Here is a 25,258-nt window from a genome sequence, read left to right as displayed (position 1 = left end):
CTCAGGAGGAAAGCAGAAAAAAACCCCTACCTTCTTCTTCTTCTCTTCCTTTAGTGAGAAAGTATGTGTGGGAGTGGGAGATAGAGGAAGACTATATTGTCAGGATCCTCTTCATCTTGCACTCCAAAAGAACCTCAGAACTTTGAAGAGATCCTAACAAGACCTATTTATTGCCATTCCTTTGTCCACACTGTGCAACTGGCCCAGACAGTCCTCAGGTTTAACTTGACCTTTATCTGGCAAACAGGCTCTGCTTCTTCAGAAATGAGGGATTCTTGAGGTTTTATTGATCATATTTGTGCTCTTTTTTCCTCTTTGGCAGTTGTATATCTGCCACCATTTCCCAGGTGTTACTCACATTATGAAATGCAGAGATGTACCTGGGCATATTGTGAGTCAGGGCTACAGTGGCACTGCAGACTCCTATGGAGCAGGCAACATGAGAGAATTAAATAAGTTAGTTAGCATTATTTCAGGAAGAAAATTGAAGCTTTTAGGGATGTTACATTTCTGGCCAAGTATCTATATGCGCAATACCAACAAGAATTGAACTGCAGACCCTGCGATGCAGCTGCCTGAACAGAATATTAGAGAGATTAAAAACCGAGGGCCTCATTCTCCATTCAACTTGACCAGTGTCTCATTGCTGAAACACCAGTGCTTTTTTTGTGCCATTACTAAGTGCCAGCACTTCAACAAACCCAGTTGCGGGATTGCCCTGTGGGAGGAGAGGAGTACCAGTTCTTTTTCTCTCTTTTTTTTTTTTCTTTTTAAAAAAGCACTGTGAAACACTATTGGTCTTGGTGAAGACATACTTGTGAACTGGGTAAATAGAATGGAAAATCGGGCCCTGGATTTTTAGAAATTAAAATACTTCCGGAATTACCAGTTGATAGGTCTTTAATGATAACCTCCCTGATAGACAAGACCTGGAAATGATACTAAGGAGATTTTTCTGCTTATGAATTCCCATTAGCACATCTGTTGGACTACGATAGAGAGAAAGTTCCTTTAAGTAAATCTTCAAAGTAGGTCATCCAAATAATGGAGGTTCAAATGCTTTCTTTCTTCATTTGAGCTAATAAGACTTCATCAATTTGGACAACACTGCAGTAAAATATACCAAATGACACATACATGAATATATACAGTTTTCCCTTTAGCTGCAAGCTGTGGGAACAATTTGACACAGCTGGGAAAGGAAATATATTACACTTAATCTGTGGAAGCATTTCTTGAATAAGTCAAGGAATATATACTGAAATCATCCATACTGCAGGCACTACGTGAATAAAATACAGGTTGAACCCCCCTAGTTCAGCACTCTTATCTGGCAACATCCACAATCTGGCATGATTTTAGTTGGCTGAACAACCACTTGTCATTGGTGCAGCCAAGCTTCCCGTGGTACCATAAAGTTCATTTACATCTACCAGTCCTGGCTCTCAATGTTCTGTGCTGGCATTTAGCTGTAATTTATCCCTAAATGTCTTCTAAGAGCCCACTAAGCAGTGAAAGTACTGGTAGTGCTGCTAGATAATATTGACCTCCCATCGTTCAGCAAATTCTCTTGTTTGGCAGTGGTCAGATGCCGAGGGTGCTGGACGAGAGAGGTTCAACCCTTATCTGTACGATGGTTTGTGTATCATACTGGGATTGTGACTCCTGTGTCTGAATATATTTATTTCTTTATTTTTAATATACATTTACTTGCATGGAACATAGGGGAAAAGAGGGAAATTATTTGATTATTGTGTCAGATACCCTTTTTTTTTTTTATAATATTTGGAATACTTCAGTCTGATCCAGCATGAGAACAGAAAATGTTTAATGGCATATTTTATTTTATCTGTTATTGAAGAAGGAAATATATTGTCCTCTGTTCTGCAATGTTAGAAAAACACAAACTGATTCAAGGACATCAATCCCTGAAGAACTGGACTGCTGGACTGAGAATCCATCTATACCTTTGGTATAAGAGCTTTTTCATTCATGATGAAAGAGCTGGACTGAGAGACAGGCTGTTCCATTTGAATTTACCCGTAAGAGCTTTATCTGAGGGATTGTCCAAATAACTTAGTCCCACTGAAAAAGGAAAGATACTACCATTCACAAAATCTTGTGACAGATAAGGATCTTATATTTCAGATTTTTGTTGTTGGTCTCTTTGGCTATATGTAATGACCTCAAATAACAGCCTGTATGGCATCAGTCAAAGCTACTCTGAGTCCAGTTTGGTCACGGAATCAAGATTTTTTTTCTTTTGTTTTTGTTAAAGGAATGCAGTTGTATTTAAATATATGTTAATATCTTCCCAAAGAAATTGGGAAGTCCTGCTTCACTCATTAAGATAATTTGGGGCTAATGGTGGCCCAAGCTAGGAAGGGAAAATCACTGAGAAGGAAAATAGACACGAGATATTTATGAGAAATTTCTACTTGTTTTACCTACTTGTGGAACAGTTTGCAAATGAAAGCTGATGACAATCCCTTAGGTCCCCTTAGGAGATTGGAAAGTGTCACATTTGTGAGAGAAGGTTCTCGTAATCTAAAATTAACTCTTTAGCTGTAAAGTGCCTAACACAATAGGTTCCTGTATTAATGGAGTGATATTTTCAAAACACATCACGCACCTTAGTTTGAGTTGTGCATACACAGTATTATATGTGTATGGATTTAAATATTTTCATACTGCCTATGAGTGCTCTAAAGATACATTTTAAATGACTGGTTGGCCTGAATTATTTATTTTCTAAAAAGTCACTTTAACGCTTATAATAAGGACACTAACCCCAAATTAGCAAAGCACTGAATTATATTGCAATTTCAACGACATCAGTAGTCCCACTGAACTCACGAGATACTTGTGTTTAAATGCTTTACTGGATTGGGGATATAACAACAATCTTTTGTTTAACCAAACAGCAGTGCAACAGGGTATCTCAACTTAGGGTTACCAATTGTGTTTTAATGTTCTTCTGGAGGTTTCATCACGATATAATCAGTTCCAGGAGAATCTTGGAGGGCTAGGAACTACAAACAGGTCAGCATTAAGGCACTTATCTGGACACAGGAAGCCATATGTCCCTGACTTTGCTTGGCATGTTCCCAGTGGCTGAAGCATTCAAGAGAGTAGTGCCATTTAATCTGCACTGACAGTGGAAGAGGGCAATCAGGTGCAGCAGCCATAGCCAAGCCCTAGATGAGCCTAGAGTGGGGCCCCTGGATCAGAAGACGATGGAGTAGAGCTGGCCTAGATTTCCTACTTCCCCATCACTCCCACCACAGAGTGACACTACCCTGAACTATAGCCACTAGGCAAGGCAACATTTCAATGTACAAAAATGGCTCTGAGCTGTAACTACTAGGAAAATCACTTCTTGGAAACTTGCCATGAGGCATCACACACTGGAATACTGACATTCCAGAACATACTGCCAACCCTCCAACAAGCAAGTACAACATAGACAATGACAGCACATGCTTCCTGATACTAACACAAGTGTCTACCTGGTTTGGGATCATCACTTAAGACTGTAGGGTAGTTTGGCCTCCATTGGCCATTCCACTCTTGGATTGCTGAGACTGCCAATTAATGTGAACTTTATAGTGGTTTCTCTTAAGCAGATACTACTTCATTAAGAACTGAACTGAATATGTGACTAGCATCTCCTTTCAAACAGGTCAACAAACAGTGGGATTATCTTTCAGTTATGGCAGATAATGGGTCTAATCAAGCATACTTGAGTCAAATTTAAGTAAATGGGATTACTCGTGAAAGGTTAAGCAAATACTTGTGTTTGCAGGATCTGTTTTCAAATCAGTGACCTAAAGATGAATGAATGAATGACTATAAATAAGGGAAACTGACTAGTTACCTTGATCTTGTACTTTAAGTGCTGGGACATAATCAAGCTTAACACAGCTGACTTGGGTGAATTCTTCTTTGTAGTCATTCTTCATAAGTAAATAGGCTTCTTCTGTGTCAGCCTGTGAGCAGGGGTTTGAACTTGGAACAACTTCTATTAGTTCATTATTAATATAGAATTCCGTGCATGAGACTGGCTTCCTAAAATCCAGAAAGTGATTTTTGAATGCATTCTGATGGTTATCCATCTCTCTGCAAGAACATTCTATGTAATATAAAATTACAATATGCAGTCTTTATTTCTTAATCTATTAAACCCAATTACACAATAACTTATTTTATAAAAATGTCTTTTTTAAACACTGAAGATGATTGACAATGATTGGCAATGATACAATGTACTTATATTATGATTAGACACAATCTAATGATGCCTGGTCTGTGACCAAAAATAAATGGAAAAAATAAATTCAGACTTGGAGACGGTCCACTTATGAGTGCAATATGTTAAGAAGGATGTGGACAAACTGGAGAGATTCCAGAAAGGAACAACAAAAATTGTAAGATTAGAAAACCCGATCTGTGAAATTAAAAGTATGAGGCACAGGTAGTCTTGGCGGAACAAAAGACCGAGAGGGAACAAGATAACAAGTCCTGCCATGAGGGCAGGGGATTGGACTTGATGACCTCTTGAAGTCCCTTCCAGTTCTAATATTCTATGAACAGCCTTCCATTATGGAGGCAGATATCCAGAAAGGAAAATTTCAACTCTAGTGGCCAGTCACCGCTCTCTAGATTGGACTGTGTGGAAACACATCAATATACTGTGGTACACTTTGACAATTTACTGTTCTAAGCTATGATTAAAACCAAGCACAACAGTACACTACAACAAGATATTATACAGTCATACCCCGAGATATGCCCATTCAAGTTATGAGAATTCGACTTTACAAGGAGTTTCATTTAATACCCCTACTTCAGCTTACGAGGCATTTCTTCGCATTTATGAGGACCAGTTTGGCGGCTGGTGGTTCTGGTAGGCAAGCACCGAGGGGATGGAGTGGGCTGCTTTGGTCTTGACGAAAAGGCTGTGCAAGGTGGCAACGGCACCCTGGTGCGGGGAGGTAGACTCGTCCAAGTCCCAGCAGCAGATCACGCCACTCTGTGAGACGTGGATGCTGGGCACGCAGCACATCCCAGCCCGCTGCTGCCACTCACCCTGCGGGTGGCTGGGGGCTGCCGCCACCTACCCTGCACAGCCGTGCCTCGGGTGCCGCTCGCCGTCTGTGGCACTTCCTCCCATTTAGCACCTGGCTTGCCTGCCGCTTCCGGGGCCTCTCCACTGCGCAGCCCCACACAAGAGAGGCATCACTCCTCACCAGCTGGGGGCCTCCTGTGCCTGCCTAGCTCCCCATGCGGCCAGCCCCTGGCAGCGCCCCCTCCCCACTTAACCTAAGCTGCACTCAGGCCAAGCTGCCTCCCCATGCCCTGCTCCGCCCTGCCTGCCCCCTTGCACCAGATTTAATGGGATGTGGTGTTGTTTTAGCATAAATGGGAGCACATTTTGGGGCTCAGGAACGCACAAATTTTTTTCCCATTGAAATTAATGGTAATTACATTTTTGACGTATGAGAATTTGCCCTAAGAGGGATTTTTCAGGAACGAATTACCCTCGTAAGGCGGGGGAAGACTGTAGCTTAAATCCCATGGGTACACTACAGTGATGCTAACTTAGCTCAGAACCAAACATGGTATTCCCAAAGCAGGTCTACCACGTATTTTACATAAAGGCACCACATCATTCTGAGTACTAACTTACATCCCATCACTTACTAATCCTAATTTTTGTTTGTTCTATGCAGCACAATGAACAGAAATTTTCACGGAGCTGTTTATACTCATGCCCAAGTCTCTTTCCTGAGTAGTGTAGAGGCCCGTGCTATGACAGCGCCCCTTGCTGGGCGGCATGGGCTACCACAGCTTGCCCACAGTCCTAGCAGAACCCAGGCTCAGTCTCCTGTAAGGAGCCGGCTGGCGGTCGGCCCCAGGTGGGGCAGCACTGGAGGCTCGCCCTTCCCTCAGGGCAAGGCAGCCCGCAAGTAGTTTGGATGGCCCCAGCCCTTGCAGCAGGGCGGGGCGACAGGTAAGTCTGCAGTTGGGGAAGCCCCGCCCTTAGTTCAGGGCAGGGCAGCAGTTAGACAGAGCTTGGGGAAAAGCCCGGCCCTCCGTTCAGGGCAGGGCAGCAGTTAGACAGAGCTTGGGGAAAAGCCCGGCCCTCCGTTCAGGGCAGGGCAGCAGTTAGACAGAGCTTGGGGAAAAGCCCAGCCCTCCGTTCAGGGCGGGGCAGCAGTTAGACAGAGCTTGGGGAAAAGCCCAGCCCTCTGTTCAGGGCAGGGCAGCAGTTAGACAGAGCTTGGGGAAAAGCCCGGCCCTCCGTTCAGGGCAGGGCAGCAGTTAGACAGAGCTTGGGGAAAAGCCCGGCCCTCCGTTCAGGGCAGGGCAGCAGTTAGACAGAGCTTGGGGAAAAGCCCAGCCCTCCGTTCAGGGCAGGGCAGCAGTTAGACAGAGCTTGGGGAAAAGCCCAGCCCTCCGTTCAGGGCGGGGCAGCAGTTAGACAGAGCTTGGGGAAAAGCCCAGCCCTCTGTTCAGGGCGCGGGAGCAGTTACACAGAGTCGGCTCTCCCCTGGGCGGGGCTGGCTTTAGCACGGCAAGGGTTTACCCTGCCAGGGAAGGGGTAGGGGGTCGCAGGCCCTCCCACTCCACTGCGACCCGGCCCGGGGCCCTGTGGATCGCTTACACCTGACAGTGGCAGTGGGGATCCAGGCTGCAACACACCACCATGGGTTCCGGTGAAGCGTTCCCCGGGCCACTTCCTACCTCCACCTCCATCTGGGCAGGATCCCAGTCAGCCTGGTCAGCAGATCCCAGCGGGTAGGCCCCCTCCATGTCGTCTGCCTTCAGGGGCTCTGGCCAGTCCGACATCTCCACGTTGTTGGGGTAGTTTGGCGGCGGCAGCACGGTGGGTCCAAAGCAATTGGGGGCTTCTGAACTGCAGGGGTCTGGCCGAACTCTGGAGTTGGCCACTTCCGGGGCTTCTGGGTGGCTAGCCCCAGGCCGTCTGTCTGGGACTGGCAGGCCCACCGGGGAGGGGGCCCTCCACCAGTGTGAGGGCCCTGGTAGATCCAGGAAGTCTGGGTAGGTCCCCTAGGGCATCCGTATTTGTAGCTGCCCAGGCTGGTCTGGGCAGCTGGGGGTAGCTCTCACCAACAGGCTGGGCGGCGGCGGACTCCCTACCCCTAGTGCCCAGGAGCCCGAGCAGGAGCCTCCTTCCAGCACGGCGGCCCAGTAATTAATGGGCCCTGAGCCCCGCTCCGGCCCTTCTGGCTTTAGTCCCCGCCCTCTGAGGGGCGGGGCACCGGTTTTCCAGCTCAGTGCCCACCCACCAGGGCCTCTGAGCAGCCTCCTCCACCTCTGAGTCTGGGGAAGGCCACAGCGGCTCGCTACAGGTAAGTATCAACCCAACGCCAATCCCACGCCAGCTGGGAATCAGGCAGCCTTGCTGCTTGAACCCCCAGCTGGTGCTGGGTCATCAATTCCCTCACCCCTGCCATGGCTCTGCCTTTATGAGCAATCAATTCAGCTGAAAAAAGTGGATGTGCGGTGGAATTGTTTGTCTAATTGAAGTGTGCCATGTTACTGAAAACGTTGGGAACCACTGGTCTAGCACCTCAACCCTGGGGCAAGATGCAGTCTGTATCAGCCACTGTCCATAGTGGCAAGGTGTGGTGCAAAGGAGAAGTGGGAGACCCAGCCCAGGGACCCTCTGGTAGCAGCCTTGTCCTGCCCTTCTTCATTCTTCCTTAACTGCCTCCTGTTCCATGGGTCACTTCCTCTATGACCTTTGCACCCTCCTGGCCTTTGTATCAAGGCCTGCGGTCTGGCAGATATCAGGCTGGAACCTCTCTCTCTCTGCTCCTATAAGCCTGCCCAGCAGTGCTCAATCCAAGGTGCTTCCTCTTGAGAACCATTCCTGCACCTTCTCTGGTCAAGGCCTAACTGTCCTCTTCTCTGCTGAGCAGCTCCTTATTACAGGGGTGTTCCAGCAAGCCATTCTCTCACTGGCTCCCTACAAACCTCCCTTTGACTGGCCAGAGCTCTACACACACTCCCTGCTTTAAGCCTGCTTTAATCCCTTCTGGCCAGAGTGGGGTAGTTGCCCCACTACAGGGTAATTTCAATCATTTCTTATAATATGCATTACTTTGCATTCCATTCATTGCATTCAATTCCATTTCTATTCATCTAGCTTTCCTGAGGTCCCCGAAATCTTCTCAAAGCATTCTTTAATTTTGACCATTTGAAATAATACTGCCTGTTTACTCACCTATTTATTTATGTCTCCACATCATTAGTAAACATACTAAATAATACCAATTCTTCAGGTTGCACAAAACTCGCTTTAATGTGAGTTTCACACAATTTGAAGATGTGTGTGTGTCAGCCTGTGTGATGTAGTGGGGGTGGATGTGTGTGAGACAAACCAGCCAGCTAACAGAATGACCCCCTGCTGTCTGTAACCTAAGTTGGCAAGTAACACCTCTGTCCCTGAACAAAGAATGGTGAGGACCCGAGCTGGGTTTGAATCAGAGGCAGTAGTTGGAAGCTGGGGGAGAGTTGGAAGGGAGGGAGCCTGTGCCGAGGGGAGGCTAACCCCCAGAAGGGGCACCCCTTGGGCTCCCCCGCACGATGGATTGGCAAGACTGGCTCTGCCTGCTGTACTGACACCTCTGTACTAAGATGTGCCTCTGTTGACTAATAAACTTGTTGTTCTACCTGCTGTGTGAGAGTCACTTCTGGCTGCAGTTGGCGTCCAGTTCTCGGGGACCCCTGAACCCATTTACAGTCTGCCTAGCTTCCTGAAGCAGTGAGCAGCTAGGCAGGCTAAAACCCGCTTCCCAGAGCTGTGCTGCTGTCAAGCTGACAAAGGCCCCGCTCTGGGAAGGTAGGGAGAAGGGTATTAGCTGCCCCTGCTGCTGCCCCAGCTTAGTCCCAACCCACGCATGGGGATCCAGCCCCCAGTGCTCTACAACCCTGCATGGGGCTCGGGCTCCAGCCCCCTGCCCACTGCCCCCGCAGACCCTGCTCCAACTGCTGTGCACCCCAGCTCAACTCCACCCTCCCACCCCCCCTACAGCCCTAACCCACCCCAAGCTTAACCCCTCAGCCCCAACCCACTGCCCAAGCACCCCCAACTTACCAGAGGGACTACTGTAAAAGGTAAATTGGACTGCACAGCTGGCCATCTCAATAGCACTTATATTTTTCATCTCTCCTATTGCTTTGCTTTATTCTTCCCCCAAATGAAACAGTTCTAGGCCCTGATTGTCATGCCATCCATACCTTTTATATATCTGTTTAACTCCATTGACTTCATGCTAGTTGCAGCTGATTTGCCCTAGCGTCAGGAGAGATCCAGGCCTTAAAATCTGGATTTTTAAAGTTACTTAGGTGTAGCTCTGCTGAGCATTGCAAAGCCTAAGTGACTTAGATTGCTAAATCCCATTTTCAAAGATGATTTAGGCACTTAGTCATCTAGACCCAGATTTTTAAAGACATTTGGGCATTGTTGAGCTCAGCATTACAATGTCTAATGATTTAGGAGCCTAAAATTCAGTTGGAAAAGGGATCTAAGCACGTAGAACTGAAAATCCCATGAGTATTTAGACTCCAAAGTGACTAAATATCTTTTGGAAATTAGATAGGCTCTTAAATCAGTTAGGCATTTTAATGCTGATTAAAGCAATGTCCAAACATCTTTAAAAATCTGGATCTGAGTCTTTTTAGTATCCCCTCAAAAGGAAGCTCCCTCGCACACCAGGCCCCTTATTTTTGTTGCCCTCAGCTGGCCCTTTCCCATTTCTGATATTGTATATCTCAACTTAAATGTACTTGCTTCTCTAAGTAAATTGTTGGCCTATCAGCAGTGAGGTAAGCAGAAAGGCAGCACCCACTCTCAAATTAAATAGGAAGCAAAGGAAACGAGGTTAACCTCTACAAAGTACTGAAATCGTATATATCTTCCGTCCCAACATGATATGTATCTGTCAAAAGATAGAGTATAAAACAGAAAAGTGTCTCTCATTGTTTCATGGAGATATTAAAGTTATATAAAAATCCTTAACCAGGTAACAATAGATCATCTTAATAGTGATTAGGCATATTTTCTTAATTGTAAATGGGATATCAATAAATAAATTAAATTTCCTAATTTACGTTTCCACTTAGCTCACCTTTGAGCAGACATGAACCACCTATCAAATTGTTTCCTTCCAGGAGATCCCCACAGGCCACACATCGACACGTCTATTTTTGAGTCTGAAAGAGCTTCTTCTGGACTCCAAACCACGTGGCCATATACTAATGAGGAGCAGGAAATTTGCATCCATCTGTCACTGGCCTCTTCCGGACTGCTCATATTACTATGCCACTTCCGGAAGAAGCATGTGTAGACATGGCCATGGAATGATTGTTATCTGACAAATGTTATCTAACCTGATATAAATTATATCCCAGGCAGATACTTCACAACCTCCCCAGGCAATTTAGTCCCTGTTTAATTATCCTGATAGTTACGGATGTTTCCTAATGTCCAACCTAAACCACTCTGGCTACAATTTAAGCTCATTGCTTCTTTCCCCTATCTTCCAAGAACAATTTTTCTCCCTCCTCCTTGTAATAATCTTTTATGTACTTGAACATGTAAACACATACACCCACCCTCAATCTTTTCTTGTCCAGACTAAAGAAACCCAGTTATTTCAATCTTCCCTTATATGTCATGTTAACCTTTAATCATTTTTGTTGCTCTTATTGGGACACTATCCAGATTGTCCACATCTTTCTTTAAATGTGCTCAGAACTGGACACAATACTTCAGTTGAGGCCTAATCAGTGTAAAGTAGAGTGGAATTACTTCTCATGTCTTATTTACAACACTTTTACTTATACATCCCAGAAAGATGTTTTCATTTTTTGCAAAAGTGTTACATTGTCGACTCATATTTAGCTTGTGAACCAGTATGAGATCCAGATCCCTTTAGGCAGTACTATGCAGTCATTTCCTATTTTGAATGTGTGCAACTGACAGTTCATTCCTAAAAGGAGTACTTTGCATTTGTCCTTATTGAATTTTATCCAATTTTTCCAGACCATTTCTCCAGTTTGTCATAATACAGTTACCTACAGTTGTCCAAAGTAACCGTATTATGATTTGGAAACCAAATTAACATACACCACCAGAACTTCAAAACATGCCTGTTTTCCCCAAGGCATTTTAGTTAAATGTACTCTACAGAGCAGCATGACCGCATAGGTGATCCAATAAGTCTTTTTAAAGTACTGCCAGACATTGTTACAAATTCACAAAATGGGAACTATAGATAATAATTAAATGTTACAAAAAAGCAGTACCAGGTCCTTATTAAATAATATAAATAAACGTCCATTTTATATATATGGAGATGGAAATGGGGGGGGAGGGATGGAGGGAGAGAGAGAGAGCGCACACACATCGAAGACTACATTTTGGATAAATTATTATACACCAGCCCTAAAATCCTCACAAAGGAAAACTCCCAGTGATTTAAAGTAAATTCAAGCAGATCTGCCAATGAGAGGGGTGGGGGTAAAGGGGCCCCAGCAGTTCAAAAGGGCCTGGAGCTCTGGCTGCTACTGCAGCCAAAGCTCTGGGCCCCTTTAGAATGCCGTGGAACACCGCTCTGAGAGCAGCTCACTGGGAATGTGGGCTGGGGACCCTAGAGTGACTGGCTCAGGGTCCACCCTCGGCCCCACCCCTTCCAGGGGCAGAGAGCCAGCCACCCTCCCCCATTGCCCCCGCCCCAGTGTCGCTGAATCAGGTATTACATGTTCAGGTCCTATGTTCCCCCACCAATTTTTGTGGCTTCACAAGTACATTTTCTATGTTTAACTGTTTTTCTCTCTCCTGTTACTGTGCAAAAGACTCCACATAATGAACAAAGTAAACTGATTAACAAACTGTACATAAGAAAAATTTTCTTAAGTACCCAAAATGAACTGAAAAACTGAGAAATACTTTTCCTCTATTGACTCAGCATATCTCCACATTATTGCAAAAAGTCAACTTTAGGTATGCAACTCCAGCTTTAGGTATGCAACTTTAGGTATGCAACTCCAGTACGTTATATCAAGTTATCACAGGGATTACACCACAGTGCACTGACAGGAGAAACTCTTCCACTGACTTACCTTACTCTGCTCAGCAAGGCTACAATACAGGGGTCAACTACAGAGTGATCATTCGTCAATTAGTTGGGTCTTCACTATACCCTCTAAATCGACCATTGGTGGATTGGTGTCAAAGCATCAATCCCTGCTGTAGTGCAGATGTAGCCTGTACTCATAATAATAGTAGGTCATAGTTAGGCAGAACTGTAATTAAGTTTACCAGGGCCCTTTATTATATAGGTGGTACAAGCAGTGACAACTAGAGTTAAGGTTGCTTGATAGTTCCCATTATATGACCCCCTATTTTCAGTTGCTTATAACTTTGCCAAATTTTAAGACCATGTCTACACTAGCCCAAAACTTCAAAATGGCCATCCAAATGGCCATTTCGAAGTTTACTAATGAAGCGCTGAAATACATATTCAGCACCTCATTAGAATGCCAGAAGCCGCGGCACTTCGAAATTGACGCGGCTTGCCGCCACGCGGCTCGTCCAGACAGGGCTCCTTTTTGAAAGGATCCCAGCAACTTCGAAATCCCCTTACTCCTATCTGCTGTTAGGAATAAGGGGATTTCGAAGTTGCTGGGGTCCCTTCGAAAAGGAGCCCCATCTGGATGAGCTGCGTCAATTTCAAAGTGCTGCGGCTGCCGGCATTCTAATGAAGCGCTGAATATGTATTTCAGCGCTTCATTAGTAAACTTCAAAATGGCCATTTGCATGGCCATTTCTAAGTTTTGGGCTAGGGTAGATGTAGCCTAACTGTTCAAATTGATTCTACTCTTAGTTAAACCATTTTACATCAGTGTAATTCAAATGGCTTCCATGGAGTTATTTCAGATTTACAGTGCTGTGAGAGTAGAAGCAAACAGCATTTCTCTCTTTAGTGCAAAATACACTTTCCCTTTCAAATCCGATGGAAACAACAGAGGCTATTTAACAGAACAAAAAAAGGAACTCCCTTTTTTTTAAAGAAATGTTTTTAATAAATTAATTGCTGTGCCAGACATTTTTGTTGCTATTTCTTGACTAGTATAATATTTTGGGAACATATCTCTAAAATGCAAGCTGAGCTCCACCTTCCTCCCCCAACATATTTTTAAAGATCACAAAAAGCCTTTTTCTATATATGTTCATTCTGGTTTTCTAAGCAGTAACTGCCTTTAAAAAACATCAAACCCGACTCTTTCCTTTTAAGGTCAAGAACAGATTTCAAGCATTGAGCTGAATGGCAGAAGCTAGACTTTATAGCTCATTATTTCGTTACTGGGGAGTGTGGAGCAGAGGGAAAATAGGAAGAAAGAGATTCTGTATTTTTTTCTAGTTAAATAGGAAGCAGAAAATGTAAATGCAGTGCAACATTTATTAACAGGAGTGGTGCAAGATATGAGAAGTAATTCTTCTGCTCTACTCTGTACTGATCAGGCCTCAATTGGAGTATTGTGTCCAGTTCTGGGCACCACATTTCATTGAACCAGGTGGACAAATTGGAGAAAGTCCAGACAAGAGAAACAAAAATGATTAAAGGTCTAGAAAACATGATCTATGAGGGCAGATTGAAAGAACTGGATTAGTTTAGTATGGAAAAGTGAAGACAGAGGGTCCATGAAAACAGCTTTCAAGTACCTGGAAGTTTGTTACAAGAAAGAGGGAGTAAAATATTCTCCTTAACCTCTTACAATAGGATAAGAAACGATGAGCTTAAATTGCAGTAAGAGAGGTTTAGACTGTACATTACGAAAATGTTGTTACGATGGTAGATGGAGCTTGGTGCTCCTGTGAGTGGAGATGCTTGGCCCTCCCATGAATGGAGGAGACTGGACTGAATAACCTCTTTAGATTCCTTCCAGTTCTAGTAGTCTATGAAAGCTCCTAAATGTCAGGATGACTAAGCACTGGAATAAACTGCTTAGGCACAGAGCCATCCCATTCATAGGACAAGATGGGGCACCTGACCAGATCCCACATTTTTGGGGGCCCTGTGGCAGCTGCAGCAGCCATCCTATGCTACAGGGCCCCCAAAAATGTACTCCACAGCATATCAAAGAGGCCCAGAGCTTTGGCTGCGGCAGCAGCTGGAGTTCCAGGCCCCTTTGAACTACCAGGTCCAGGAGCAATTAGCCCCTCTACTTCCACCCTTTGTTGGCAGGTCTGCTTGAGTTTACTTTAAATCAAATTATGGGGAGTTTTCCTATGTGAGGATTTCAGGGCTGGTATATAATTATTTAGCCAAAATGTAGTCTTCAATGCATGCATTTACTAGGGATGGCTGGTGCGGGGAGGGGCAGGATGCAGGCAATGGGGAAAAGCAGCAGCAATAAGAGGGGGTTGCCTCCCCTCCCCCACACCACTGCACTCACCCTGTTGCACAAGTGGCAGCCTGCTACACTCTCCCACAGCCTCCCAGACTGCTGAGCCCCAATTATCTAAGGGTCAGGGTTCCTCTCTGAGGCAGAAGTGGGGCTCACTAGGTTGGGAAGGTGGAGGGGAAATGGAAAGCAATGCTCTGTTGCTGCCGCCATAATCTGCTGCCACATCCTGCCCCAGGTAATCTCAGGCAAGGGGAAAAATAAGGGCAGAAAGAGGAAGGGGCAGGGCTTGAAGTGTGCAGGAGAGGGAGAGGGGTTGCACTGCACTGGGACGGGGGTTGCCCCCACCCCCTCAAGTGGCCCTCCCTAGGGAGGTTGTGAAATCTCCAAAATTGAGGATTCAAAGGCAAGATAGACAAACATCTGTCAGGGATGATATAGATGGTATTTGGGCCTGTCATTAGTGCTGAGAATTGGTTCTGATGATCTCTTGAAATCCCTTCCAGTTCCAGTATTCTATGATTATTTGATTAATCAAAACTCTCAGGTAGATAAAAATAAACTGCAAGAAGTTTGTTAATTAAAGCCACATATATACTGTACAACTATATATGAAGCCTTTCTATGTTGCTAAAATAACAACAATAACAACAACAATAGTTATTATTCAGGCACTATTCAGATGAAAACTAATTGTAACTGTAAATAAAGGGTACAAACTTCTCCAGAAAATCCTCCACATATAGACTTTGCTTCCATTGATCCAGAACTGAAATATCCATCATTTTTTGTGTTGAAACAAATAAAACTAAAACAGAGAAACAAATATAAATAGTCCAGAGAAAAGTCATGTTAAAATTAGTTTAATTTATATAAGCAAGCCAAGCCCCTTCAAAACCCAGAAACATTGTAGCTAATAGGCAATGAAGAAGCAATATTTTCCAGCTCCATTCAGGGTTGTGAGAGAAAATTAACTTGAAATAAATATCACGTTATAAACATTTTCATATGATCTACCTCTGTGCTTGACATATTCTCCTTTTTGGCTATGCCTACACTTGCCCCCGGTAATCAGCCTGATGGAAGAGTACTAATGAAGTGCTGCGATGAATATGCAGCACTTCCTTAGGCTAATTCTCCCTGAGGCAACTTCAAAGTGTCAAACTTCGAAGTGCGGCATGCCATGTAGCCGCAGAAGGCACTTCGAAGTAGCGGGGGCACAGCATGCCAGCACTTCAAAGTCTGACACTTCAAAGTTGCCATGGGGAGAATTAGCCTAACGGAGTGCTGCATATTCATCACACCACTTCATTAGTATTTTCCGATCAGCCTGATTACCATCATTCCTTTGAAGTAGGGGGCAAGCGTAAACATAGCCTTTGTGTACCAAAACTCTTTACTACCCTTCAAATCTCTCCACACTTTTCATCTGCTTTCACAGCTCTGTTTTCCCCAAAAGTCTGTGACCCACTTGTGTCTGAAACTTATGTGTTATTCTATAGCTGCCTAATTACATTTTAAGTTCCTCATATCTTTCTGTAAGTTTGTAAAAGAAACACCCTCATCTATGATGCTATACATATAAACGGAATAATACACATCCATCTACTATTTACTTCAGCAGTGTATGCATGTTATCTTCAGAACTGGTGTGAGTGAGCACAATGTTTCCACAGGGTTCAACATTAATCTCACTTGAAAATTAAAAATAAATAAAATACCTCTTGTCCATGGCCTTCTATACTTATTATCATTAAAGAGCCCAGTGTGACAATAATTCTCATCTTGATATAAACAGGGAGGAAAACGAAATGATAATCGATCAATACAAAACTTCTGTCTTGCCACATTCTGCACGAAAAAAAAAAAGTAACACATAATCATCAGCTACATTGATTTATCCTTACTCCTGCTGAATAGTACTTTTCTCATCAAACAGTCCTATTGATGTTAATGGGATTAAGATGCTACATACTGGCTGTGTCCACACTACACACAAATCTTGGAAGGTGGAATGTCAAAAATCTAAATTGAAACAAGGGGGCTACGTCTACACTAGCCCAAAACTTTGAAATGGCCATGCAAACGGCCATTTCGAAGTTTACTAATGAAGTGCTGAAATACATATTCAGCGCCTCATTAGAATGCCGGCAGCCGCGGCACTTCGAAATTGACACGGCTCATCCAGATGTGGCTCCTTTTCGAAAGGACCCCGGCAACTTCGAAATCCCCTTATTTCTATCTGCTGTTAAGAATAAGGGGATTTCGAAGTTGCAGGGGTCCTTTCGAAAAGGAGCCCCGTCTGGACGAGCCGCATCAATTTCGAAATGCCGTGGCTGCCAGCATTCTAATAAGGTGCTGAATATGTATTTCAGCACTAGTTTTGGCCTAGTGTAGTTTTAAACTAGTTTTGGGCTAGTGTAGACACGGCTGGGATTTCAAACGAGAGTGGCCACACACACAAAACAGATCGCCATACCGGTACGCTATTTCGAAAGAGACCCCCAGTCTTTTGAAAGGGTGTGTCTACACAGCAACATGAACCCTTTCGAAAGAACAAGCCAGAGAACACCACGCATGGGGTCGCATGGCTGACAAGCCCATCTGGGTCTCACAGCCAGCGGCCCCTCTCCCAAACACAACCACCCTGCGCACACACAGCACCATAAAGCAGCAGACCGTGCTCTGAGAACTTCACAGCACATGGAGCACCAGCAGCTGGCCGAGGCTGATGCCTCCACTGACACCGGGCCCAGATGGCCATAGTCATCCTGGACACGGTGGTAGCCCTGCAGCCCATGAACCCCCGCAACAGGGTCCTGCAGGTCCTGGACACAGGGCAACTGCCACATCCCATTCCACCTCCCCTACAGCGCCTCTGGAGCCACTCCAGCAGTGGGGACTGGTGGGAGAGGCTGGTACTGGGCCAGTGGGACAATGAAAGGTAGCTCCAGAACTTCTGAATTGTAAGGCAAACATTCATGGAACTGTGCCAGTGGCTCACACCCACCCTGCAGCACGTGGACACCCCCATGTGGCCCACAGTCCCGGTAAAGAAATGCATGGGGATCACAGTGTGGAAGCTGGCTACCACGGATAACCACCGTTCAGTAGGACACCAATTCAGGGTGGGCAAGGCCACTGTTGGAGCTGTCCTCCTGGATGTAAGCCAGGCCAGGGCCCCACACCCACCCTGGGAAGGGAGGAGGGGACCCTGGGTGGGGGGGACCTGAAGGGAAGCGGGGCAGAGGGGTCACACAAGGGGGATGGGACATGGAGGTCCATGGGGCTCCCTGCTCTGCAGGCCCACATGTCAATGCCCCCCTCAAACGGGTGGTCCAGGTGATCAACCGCGTGATCCTGTGATCAATTTTAACAGGTGGTCCAGGTGATCAATCGCGTGATCCGCCATCCGCCTTGGGAACCTGGACAACGCCATGGCGGGATTCACAGCCATAGGGTTTCCCTACTGCTTCAGTGCCCTTGGTGGCACCCACATAGCAATCTGCACCCCGGATCACAGTGAGGGCCACCACATAAACCGCAAGGGTGCTGCAGATCCCTGTTGACACCAGGGGCCGGTTCAGCGATATCTGTGTGGGCTGGTCTGCACGAGCCCACGACATTCTGGTATGGCAGAAGTCCTGGCTGCGGCATCTCATGGAGTTTGGCACATACATCCCTGCCCGGGAGCTCCCTATGGGGGCCACCACAATGCCGCCATGCATAGTGGCCAACAGGCCATATCCATTTCAGCTATGGTTGATGCGCCCCTACACAGGGCACACCACCACCAGCCAGGATGCTTTTAATCGCCGCCTCAACCACGCCTGCAATGCTGTGGAGCGGGCCTTCGGACACCTAAAGGGGCACTTCTGATGCCTCAACGCATGGCTGGATATCAGCCTGCCCAACGTCCCCAGGGTGGTCGTGGCCCGTTGTGCTCTGCACAACACAGTGGAGGGCAAGCCTGAGCATTTCGTGCAGGGGTGGGCTGCAGACAGCGGCCCTGGGTATCAACAGCTGCCCATGGCTCTGTGCCACCAGACACATAGAGACGGGGTTAGGGTCTGGGAGGCCCTCCAAGAGGCCTTTGACCAGGAGCCTCACTGACCCACCCCCTGGCACCCTCCGGCCCACATGTACCCAGCGTCACAGCCCCACGCACACCCACCCTGCACCACAGCTGGCACACGCACAGGGGACACTGGGGTGCACAACACAATAGTTTACTACTACAGCACGTAACCACCGAACCATATGTAAATAAAGTGCACTTGAACAAAAGGCGGTGTGAGATCGTCTAAACTGGGAGCTAGGTATGGGGGCAAACAGGGGAAAACTGTGTACAAGACGGGGAGCAAGCCCCTGCAGATGGGACCATGGGCACAGTTGGGACTAGTCTTCCACGCGGTGGCAGGGCAGGACTCTCGGCAGGTGCAGGGGTCCCTGCCACCCTGGGTGCGAGGGCCCTGTCGGGGCTGGGATGACGGGTAAGTAGGCTCAGGCAGGGGCTGGGCACCGCCCAGGTAGGGAGTCCGGGGGGCTAGCAGGGGCAAGGGGCAACTGGGGGGCTGGGATACACAGGGAGGGTGCAGGCTCCCCTGGCTTGCACTGGTGATGAGCCAGAAGCCCAGTGCAAGCCAGGCAACCAGGGACAGGGTGGCTGGTAGGTGGCTGGTGAGTTTGGGAACAGCAGGGGTGGGGATGGAGGTGGAAGAGGGGGCAGCGGGTGGGGTGGCAGGGGGGGCCTCACTCCAGACCTCCTCCGCCAGACTCCGTCTTCCCACTCCATGAGGAGTCACTCCCAGAGGACGGCCATTTGCTCCCATATGGCAGCATCATGGGTTGCTGTGGTCTCCTCTGGGTCAAACTGGCAATGATGGCAAGCCCTCCATGGCTGGGTGGGCAGCAGCCTGGGCGGCAGGGATGGGGGTTCCCCAGCCCTGTCAGATGGTGGGGCTGGAGTGCTGGCACCCAGGATGGGACTGGCCTGGCCCTTGGAAGACGATGCTGCAGAGACATGACGGGGACAGTGGCCACCCATCAGTTCTTCCGCCCAGCCCCGGGGGCCCTGCCCAGGTCCCCCCCACTATCCCACCCACCATCTCCCAATGCCGCATCCATTCACCCAAGGGCCCCGGGCAGTCCCATGTGGCCGCATGTGTGGGGCACCTACTGGCTGTGGCCCAGCCCCCGCGTCCCTTCCTGGTCAGGAGGGTCAGGGTGCTGTCCACATGCTTGGGTGCCAGATGCTGCCACGCCTGGGTCTGGGATGTGGCCAAGGAATGCAGGACAGAGCAACTCCCTGCACTGAGCTGCCCAATCCATCTGTTACCTACCTGGGGCTCTGGAGAACAGACACGGGGACACCTGCCTTGAGGGGGCCTAGCTGGAGGAGCCAGAGCTGACGGAGATGATGAGGGGGCCATCATTCTCTGAGCTGCTCCTTGGCTCCATCGCCCCAATCTGGCCTGACAATCCTGGCTGGTTGTGCACCTCTGCCTCGGGGTCTGTCTGGGGGCCAGCCGTATCAACCACCGCTACTGGCTTGGGGGCATCCTTGGGGCCGAGGAGCTGGTCCACCTCACAATAGCACGGGCATCTCAGGGTGGCCCCATCCCTGATCGCCTGCAGGCATCCCTGGCCCTGCTGTAGGCCTGCCTCAGCTCCTTTACTTTCAATCACACTTGATCAGCTGTGTGCTGGGCATAGCCCCACTTCTGCAGCCCCAATGACAGCCGATCGAATGTCGTAGTATTTCAGGGCCGCGTGGTGCTGTGCAACAGCAAGTCTTCATCTGCCCAGAGGCCAAGGTCTTTGATCTTGGCCTCTGCCCAGGATGGGCCCCCTCCTCTTCTGGCCCTGGCTCACCTCTGGCAACCCCTCAGGCTGGGTGGAGGGGGCCTCCTGGGGGTCCCTGGAGCGTGGGGACCTCACCATCCAGCCGGTGAGCTATGGGGTTGTGGGCTCAGGGCTGCTGGAGCATGTGCCTGGCACAGCTTGTGCTCCTGAGGCTCTGGGCATGCTCTCAGCTTTCTGCACAGGGCTTCCGGGGCCTTGCAACATTAAGAGGCTGGCCCTGGAGACCACAGAGACCCACTGGGGCTTGCTAGAGTATCTCTGTGCTCCCTGCGGCCACCGCCATGGAGGACCCACTATTTCAAAAGAGCGGCCCCCGAGCGTGCACACATGCCCTATTTATTTAGAAAGGGGTCGCTCTTCCTGAAATCAGATGGGAAGAGTGATTTTGAAATGCACACCTTTTCGCTGACAACAATTTTGAAAGAGGCCGTTGTGTGTGGACATTCTGCAGCCTCTTTCGAAATTGGGCCCCTTTTCAAAATTGATTTCAAAACACGGGACTATTGTAGACGCACCCACTATGAATAATGGCAGAGCAAACTGGCCCTAACAAAGAATCTCAATTTTACTGAGCCAGATTTTTAGCCCTTGATTTACACTTACCTACATGCAAAACTGCCCTTATACCTGCTTGCTTTGCATGTGGAATTATCCATAAGTACATCAACACTTGCATATATTCTCTGAACAATCCAATATATGCACATATGGAAGTTGAGTAGCAACCACGGAAAACGAATCCTTCCGTGTCTGTTGTGAATGCTCAGTTTCTGTGCAGTTTCTCTCTCTATATTATACTGTACGTTAAAGTTGAAATAAAACTGGATTCCTTCTCAGAAAAAAATAATTTAAGAGATTTATGCTTTAAAAATTCAGGATGGTCTCCAAAATGAAGTATGAACAGGAAACTGGCTCTAACAAAATATCTTAAGTGCAACAGACCATCAAAAAAAGGATTCTCTTCAGTTTTAGCAGGATTACACTTGGACTCTCTAGTACAATACCAGCAATTACTTCACTCTAATATGCCTGAGAGAAAAATAAGGCCTTGTTTGTATCGACAGTGCAGTAAAAAGAGATCATTCAAACAGAGTCCTTACTTAATTAGTTGCCTTATGTGATTTTGAAAATGTATACTGAATGCCATGTGTAATTATTCCCATCACATTTCCAATATACCAAGGAAAGTACAGTATGTACAACAGAACTTGTACCTCATACAAGTAGTCTACTGCATGGTATTTAAGGGCTGAAAACATCTTCCTTGTTTGGTGATATATTGAAAACTTCACACGTCTGAAAGATATGTAAAACACAATCTATTCAAAACTCTTTTGCAGCACACAAAGACCTTTAAATGGAAATGTGGTTACCCCTAATTAAGTAGATTAATCTATTAACTTCTGCATGCACATGTATATGCTATAGCAAAAGTTTTTATTAGAATAGTGTTTCTCAAGCTTTGGGGTAACTCTCTGAGGGGGCAGCCACGGAGCCTTGGGGTTCAGTTTTTCTAGCCTCAGCTGTTTTTAGGTAAGGCTCTAGTTATTATGACTTCAAGGATTACCTTTCAAAGCATGAAGCAAATACAATTAATGTAGTGTCTTCTTGACTTTATAGAGAGCCTGAATATCAATTCTGAGATTTAAATTGCCTAATTAACTTCAAAACATGCTAATTATGTTAACAATGCTACTTTGAACATCTACATATGTATCACTGAGCAAGTGATTATATGCATCTTCAGTAGGGGTGGACTGCCACCAGAGCTGTCCCACCTGGTGGGGGAGGGAGGACCGAAGGCAGCACACCATCAGCGGGGCCCAACCAGTGGGCATTGGATACTATTTTCATTTGAAGCATCAGGCCCTGAAGGGCCCCGGCCCAAGGCAACTGCCTTGCTCTAAGGCCAGGCCTGATTATCAGATACCAGAAACAGTTTGAGGGTTTATGGTGAATAATTCAGGTACCTTCCCTTGGTGACACTTTCATATACTGGTTCCAATTGGGTTTTAGCAAGACCAGGAGACAAAGAATAAGCTTTGATACAAAGAGGGCAGACAAACTGATTCAGGGCCTTCCTTCTGATCCAAACAATTAAAATGGATGAGGCCCAAACTTTGCAGAAGGGTTGAAAAAACTTTGGCTGACAGTGCCCCCATAAAACTGATGGGTTACCCCGGGTATGTTCAGTGTGTGTTCAAGTACATTGAGTGGTTTTATTTTGTTTTCTCTAGAAGTACTTTACCTTAGGAATCAATATGTTTGATTAAAAAGAGCTTTATGGATACTGGTAACTGCTTGCAATAAATACACTATTCACAGTCCTCTAAGAGAAAGCCACTGTTACCACAGTGTAATCTGCATATGTTATGGTATACATTTTACAAAAACTATATGATTAATGAGAAAATAAATATTAATATACAGTAATAAATAAAGTATTAATAATACACATTAGCAACACAGTCACGCAAACAATGTGTTGCCCAAGTCTCATCCTATTTACATTAGTGTAAATCAACCAGGACTGACTTAATGAAGTTCCATTGGTGTAAAGAAAATGTAAGCTAAATACAATTGACTATGCAACTATAATTCTACTTTTATGTATGTTTTGGAATATAAAGTTAGGGCGAGCCACCACTGATTTTGCATACTACTACACAATGCAAAAAGCACACATAGTTAGACTGTGTGTGTGTTAAGTAATTTGTGTAAATTTCCAAATCATCCCTTCTCAACCCCAAACAACAAATGCAGGAATGATGAATAAGAGAAATACGTATATCAAAACCTGACCTTGAAAGATTTGCACCCTTACATAAATCTCATTGTAAATGTAAACAATTATACGTTGAGCACAGCTGAGAAAAATGCTGCCTTAAGTCTGCCAAGCCTGAGAGTCTTAATTTTACTGTAGGCTTTCACGCAACCAGCCAACTCCCCAACGCTGTATCTTCCCCCCTTGCTGGAGCACACACTGCAGCAGAGGCCCTGCACCTCCTGTATTCCCACCTCCTATTTGTGCTGCTGCTGCAGCTCCCCCCTCCCTGTGTCAGTGACACTGCAGCTCCCAAACCCGCCCTCTGCAACACTGCATTTTCCCCCCTCCCCCGCGTCGTCAGTGTCACCGCAATTCCGCGACACCTTCTATGTGTCGGTATCACTGCAGTGCCCCTTCCCCTTGTTAGTGACACTTCAGCCCCCGCCCCACCCCGCCCCGCCCCGTGTGACGCTCACCGTCCCCTCTTTGGGCCCCTCCGCTCACCATCCCCCTCAGCCTATTCCCCCACTTTTCTCACACTCTCTCCGCTAGAGCGGGAAGCCGAGCTGAGCCCTGATTGGCCCCGATGAGCTTCGCCGGCCAGCGGTCCAGAGTCACGCGGCGTCTGCTCTGGCCATCCCGCGGAGGCAGGCGACGCGCAGGGGTGGGGGCGGGGCGAAGCGGTGAGCGCGAGACTCGCCTAACGGCCTGGAGCGGGCAGAAGGGAAGAGGGTCTGCGTCGCTCCGCCCCCATCCCGCTGTAGCTACGAAACCCACCTTCTGTCCCCGACCCCTTCGGTGCCGCTTGCCCGGTGAGGAGCGTTCTCCCACCATTGCCTCGTCTCACGCTGGTCGGGGGCAGTAAGGGTGCCCCCCTCAGCACTGAATGGCCACGTTCCCCTCTTGGCTGAGGCTCCTCTCGCTGTCCTTGCAGGACTGGTGCAAATTACCATGGCACAGTAGTGGTGAGGTGGCTGAGTGATTGACACAGACAACGGGGAGCCGTCCTGGTGCCTAGTTTTGTGCTGCTGGGGGTTGGCTGGGCGTTAAGAGCAAATTGCAGCACTGGGCTTTAGCAGCCCCAAATCCCATGGTTTTCCTGAAGGTACAGCAAAGTCATCAGCATGTGCTCGTATGCATACCTAATTGCCCCGCTTATCTCTACACGTGCCTCTCATAATCACTCGTCACAAAATTCATGGCATGCACAAGAAAATCACACATGCACAAGAACTCATCACCTCAGCCATACGCCACCACATTCAGACAGAGCTTATGACCCCACACAAGTCGTCCACACAAGCCTATTAGGAGAATGGCAGGAGGAAGCCACAATGGTTCTGGTCTCTTGTCAATGGAACTTGAATATGTGAGGAATCATGAAATCTTGACAGCAACTTGGAATCTCTGCTTGGATTGACAGCGTATGTGTAGCTGGATGTCAAGTGGAAGGTATTTATTGGTTCTGGGATAGCTTCTTGAAGCTTCTTTTTGTAATTCAGGAACTGAATCTGAATTTCATGAATAAGAGGAAAAGGAGTTTAATTCTCCCTACTCTCAGGTATATTTGAGGAACCAGCCATGGACCTTAGTTCGGATGTACAGAAAGAAAGCATTAGTTTCTCCTATATACCCATAGGTTTTCAGTCAGACAGTATAGTATCATGCAGAACAATAAAGAAAAGGGAAAGATTAATAAAATGTTTAAGCATTTGTTTTGACTCATTTTGCTAATTCTACTTTTATTTGTATTTTGTGATTTTATTATTTTAGTTAGTTTTTGCAAACACTTCACATGGGAACAGCAGCATTTTAATTTCTTCATTTCACCAACAGTTTAGATGGTTTCACTTCTCATCTGTAGTCTTACACTTTATTTACACACAGGTTTTGTAATGTTATAACTAATCTTTGCAGGATCAATATATCTAAGCATGATCATTTCTCAATACATTTCATAAACTTGTATGCCTAGAAATAAAATTTGAGTACATGTGTGGATGTTGCCAAAAATCTTTTATTGAAAGAGAGAATGATTTTTCTACCTTCTAACCAGGAGGATTGTCACACTGATATTTGCAAAATGTTTGGCCTGCTTGTAATATGTACATCTTTATTCTAACCACTCTCTTGCTCAGGTATGGCTATTTTCAATGTTGAGATTTATACTAGATTTCTGAACAA

General features: G+C 46.6%; 1 protein-coding gene across 1 annotated transcript in view; it reads right to left on the bottom strand.

Moving 5' to 3' along the window:
* Positions 1-23,967, bottom strand: part of SHOC1 (shortage in chiasmata 1) — a 120,308-nt gene extending 96,341 nt beyond the window's left edge. Inside the window, exons 1-4 of the mRNA XM_074994034.1 lie at positions 23,852-23,967; positions 16,164-16,293; positions 15,163-15,250; positions 3,878-4,068 (exon numbers count right to left, since the gene is read on the bottom strand). Coding sequence (XP_074850135.1) covers positions 3,878-4,068; positions 15,163-15,250; positions 16,164-16,293; positions 23,852-23,908 — 466 coding nt within the window. The 5' untranslated portion in view covers positions 23,909-23,967. The remainder of the gene's footprint in view (positions 1-3,877; positions 4,069-15,162; positions 15,251-16,163; positions 16,294-23,851) is intronic.
* Between the last annotated feature and the right edge of the window lie 1,291 nt (positions 23,968-25,258).

The sequence above is a fragment of the Carettochelys insculpta genome, chromosome 5, assembly GCF_033958435.1.
Source record: "Carettochelys insculpta isolate YL-2023 chromosome 5, ASM3395843v1, whole genome shotgun sequence".
NCBI classification, from domain to species: Eukaryota; Metazoa; Chordata; order Testudines; family Carettochelyidae; genus Carettochelys; species Carettochelys insculpta.
The sequence above is the reverse complement of the archived record's forward strand: the minus strand, read 5'-3'. Positions and strand labels throughout refer to the sequence as shown.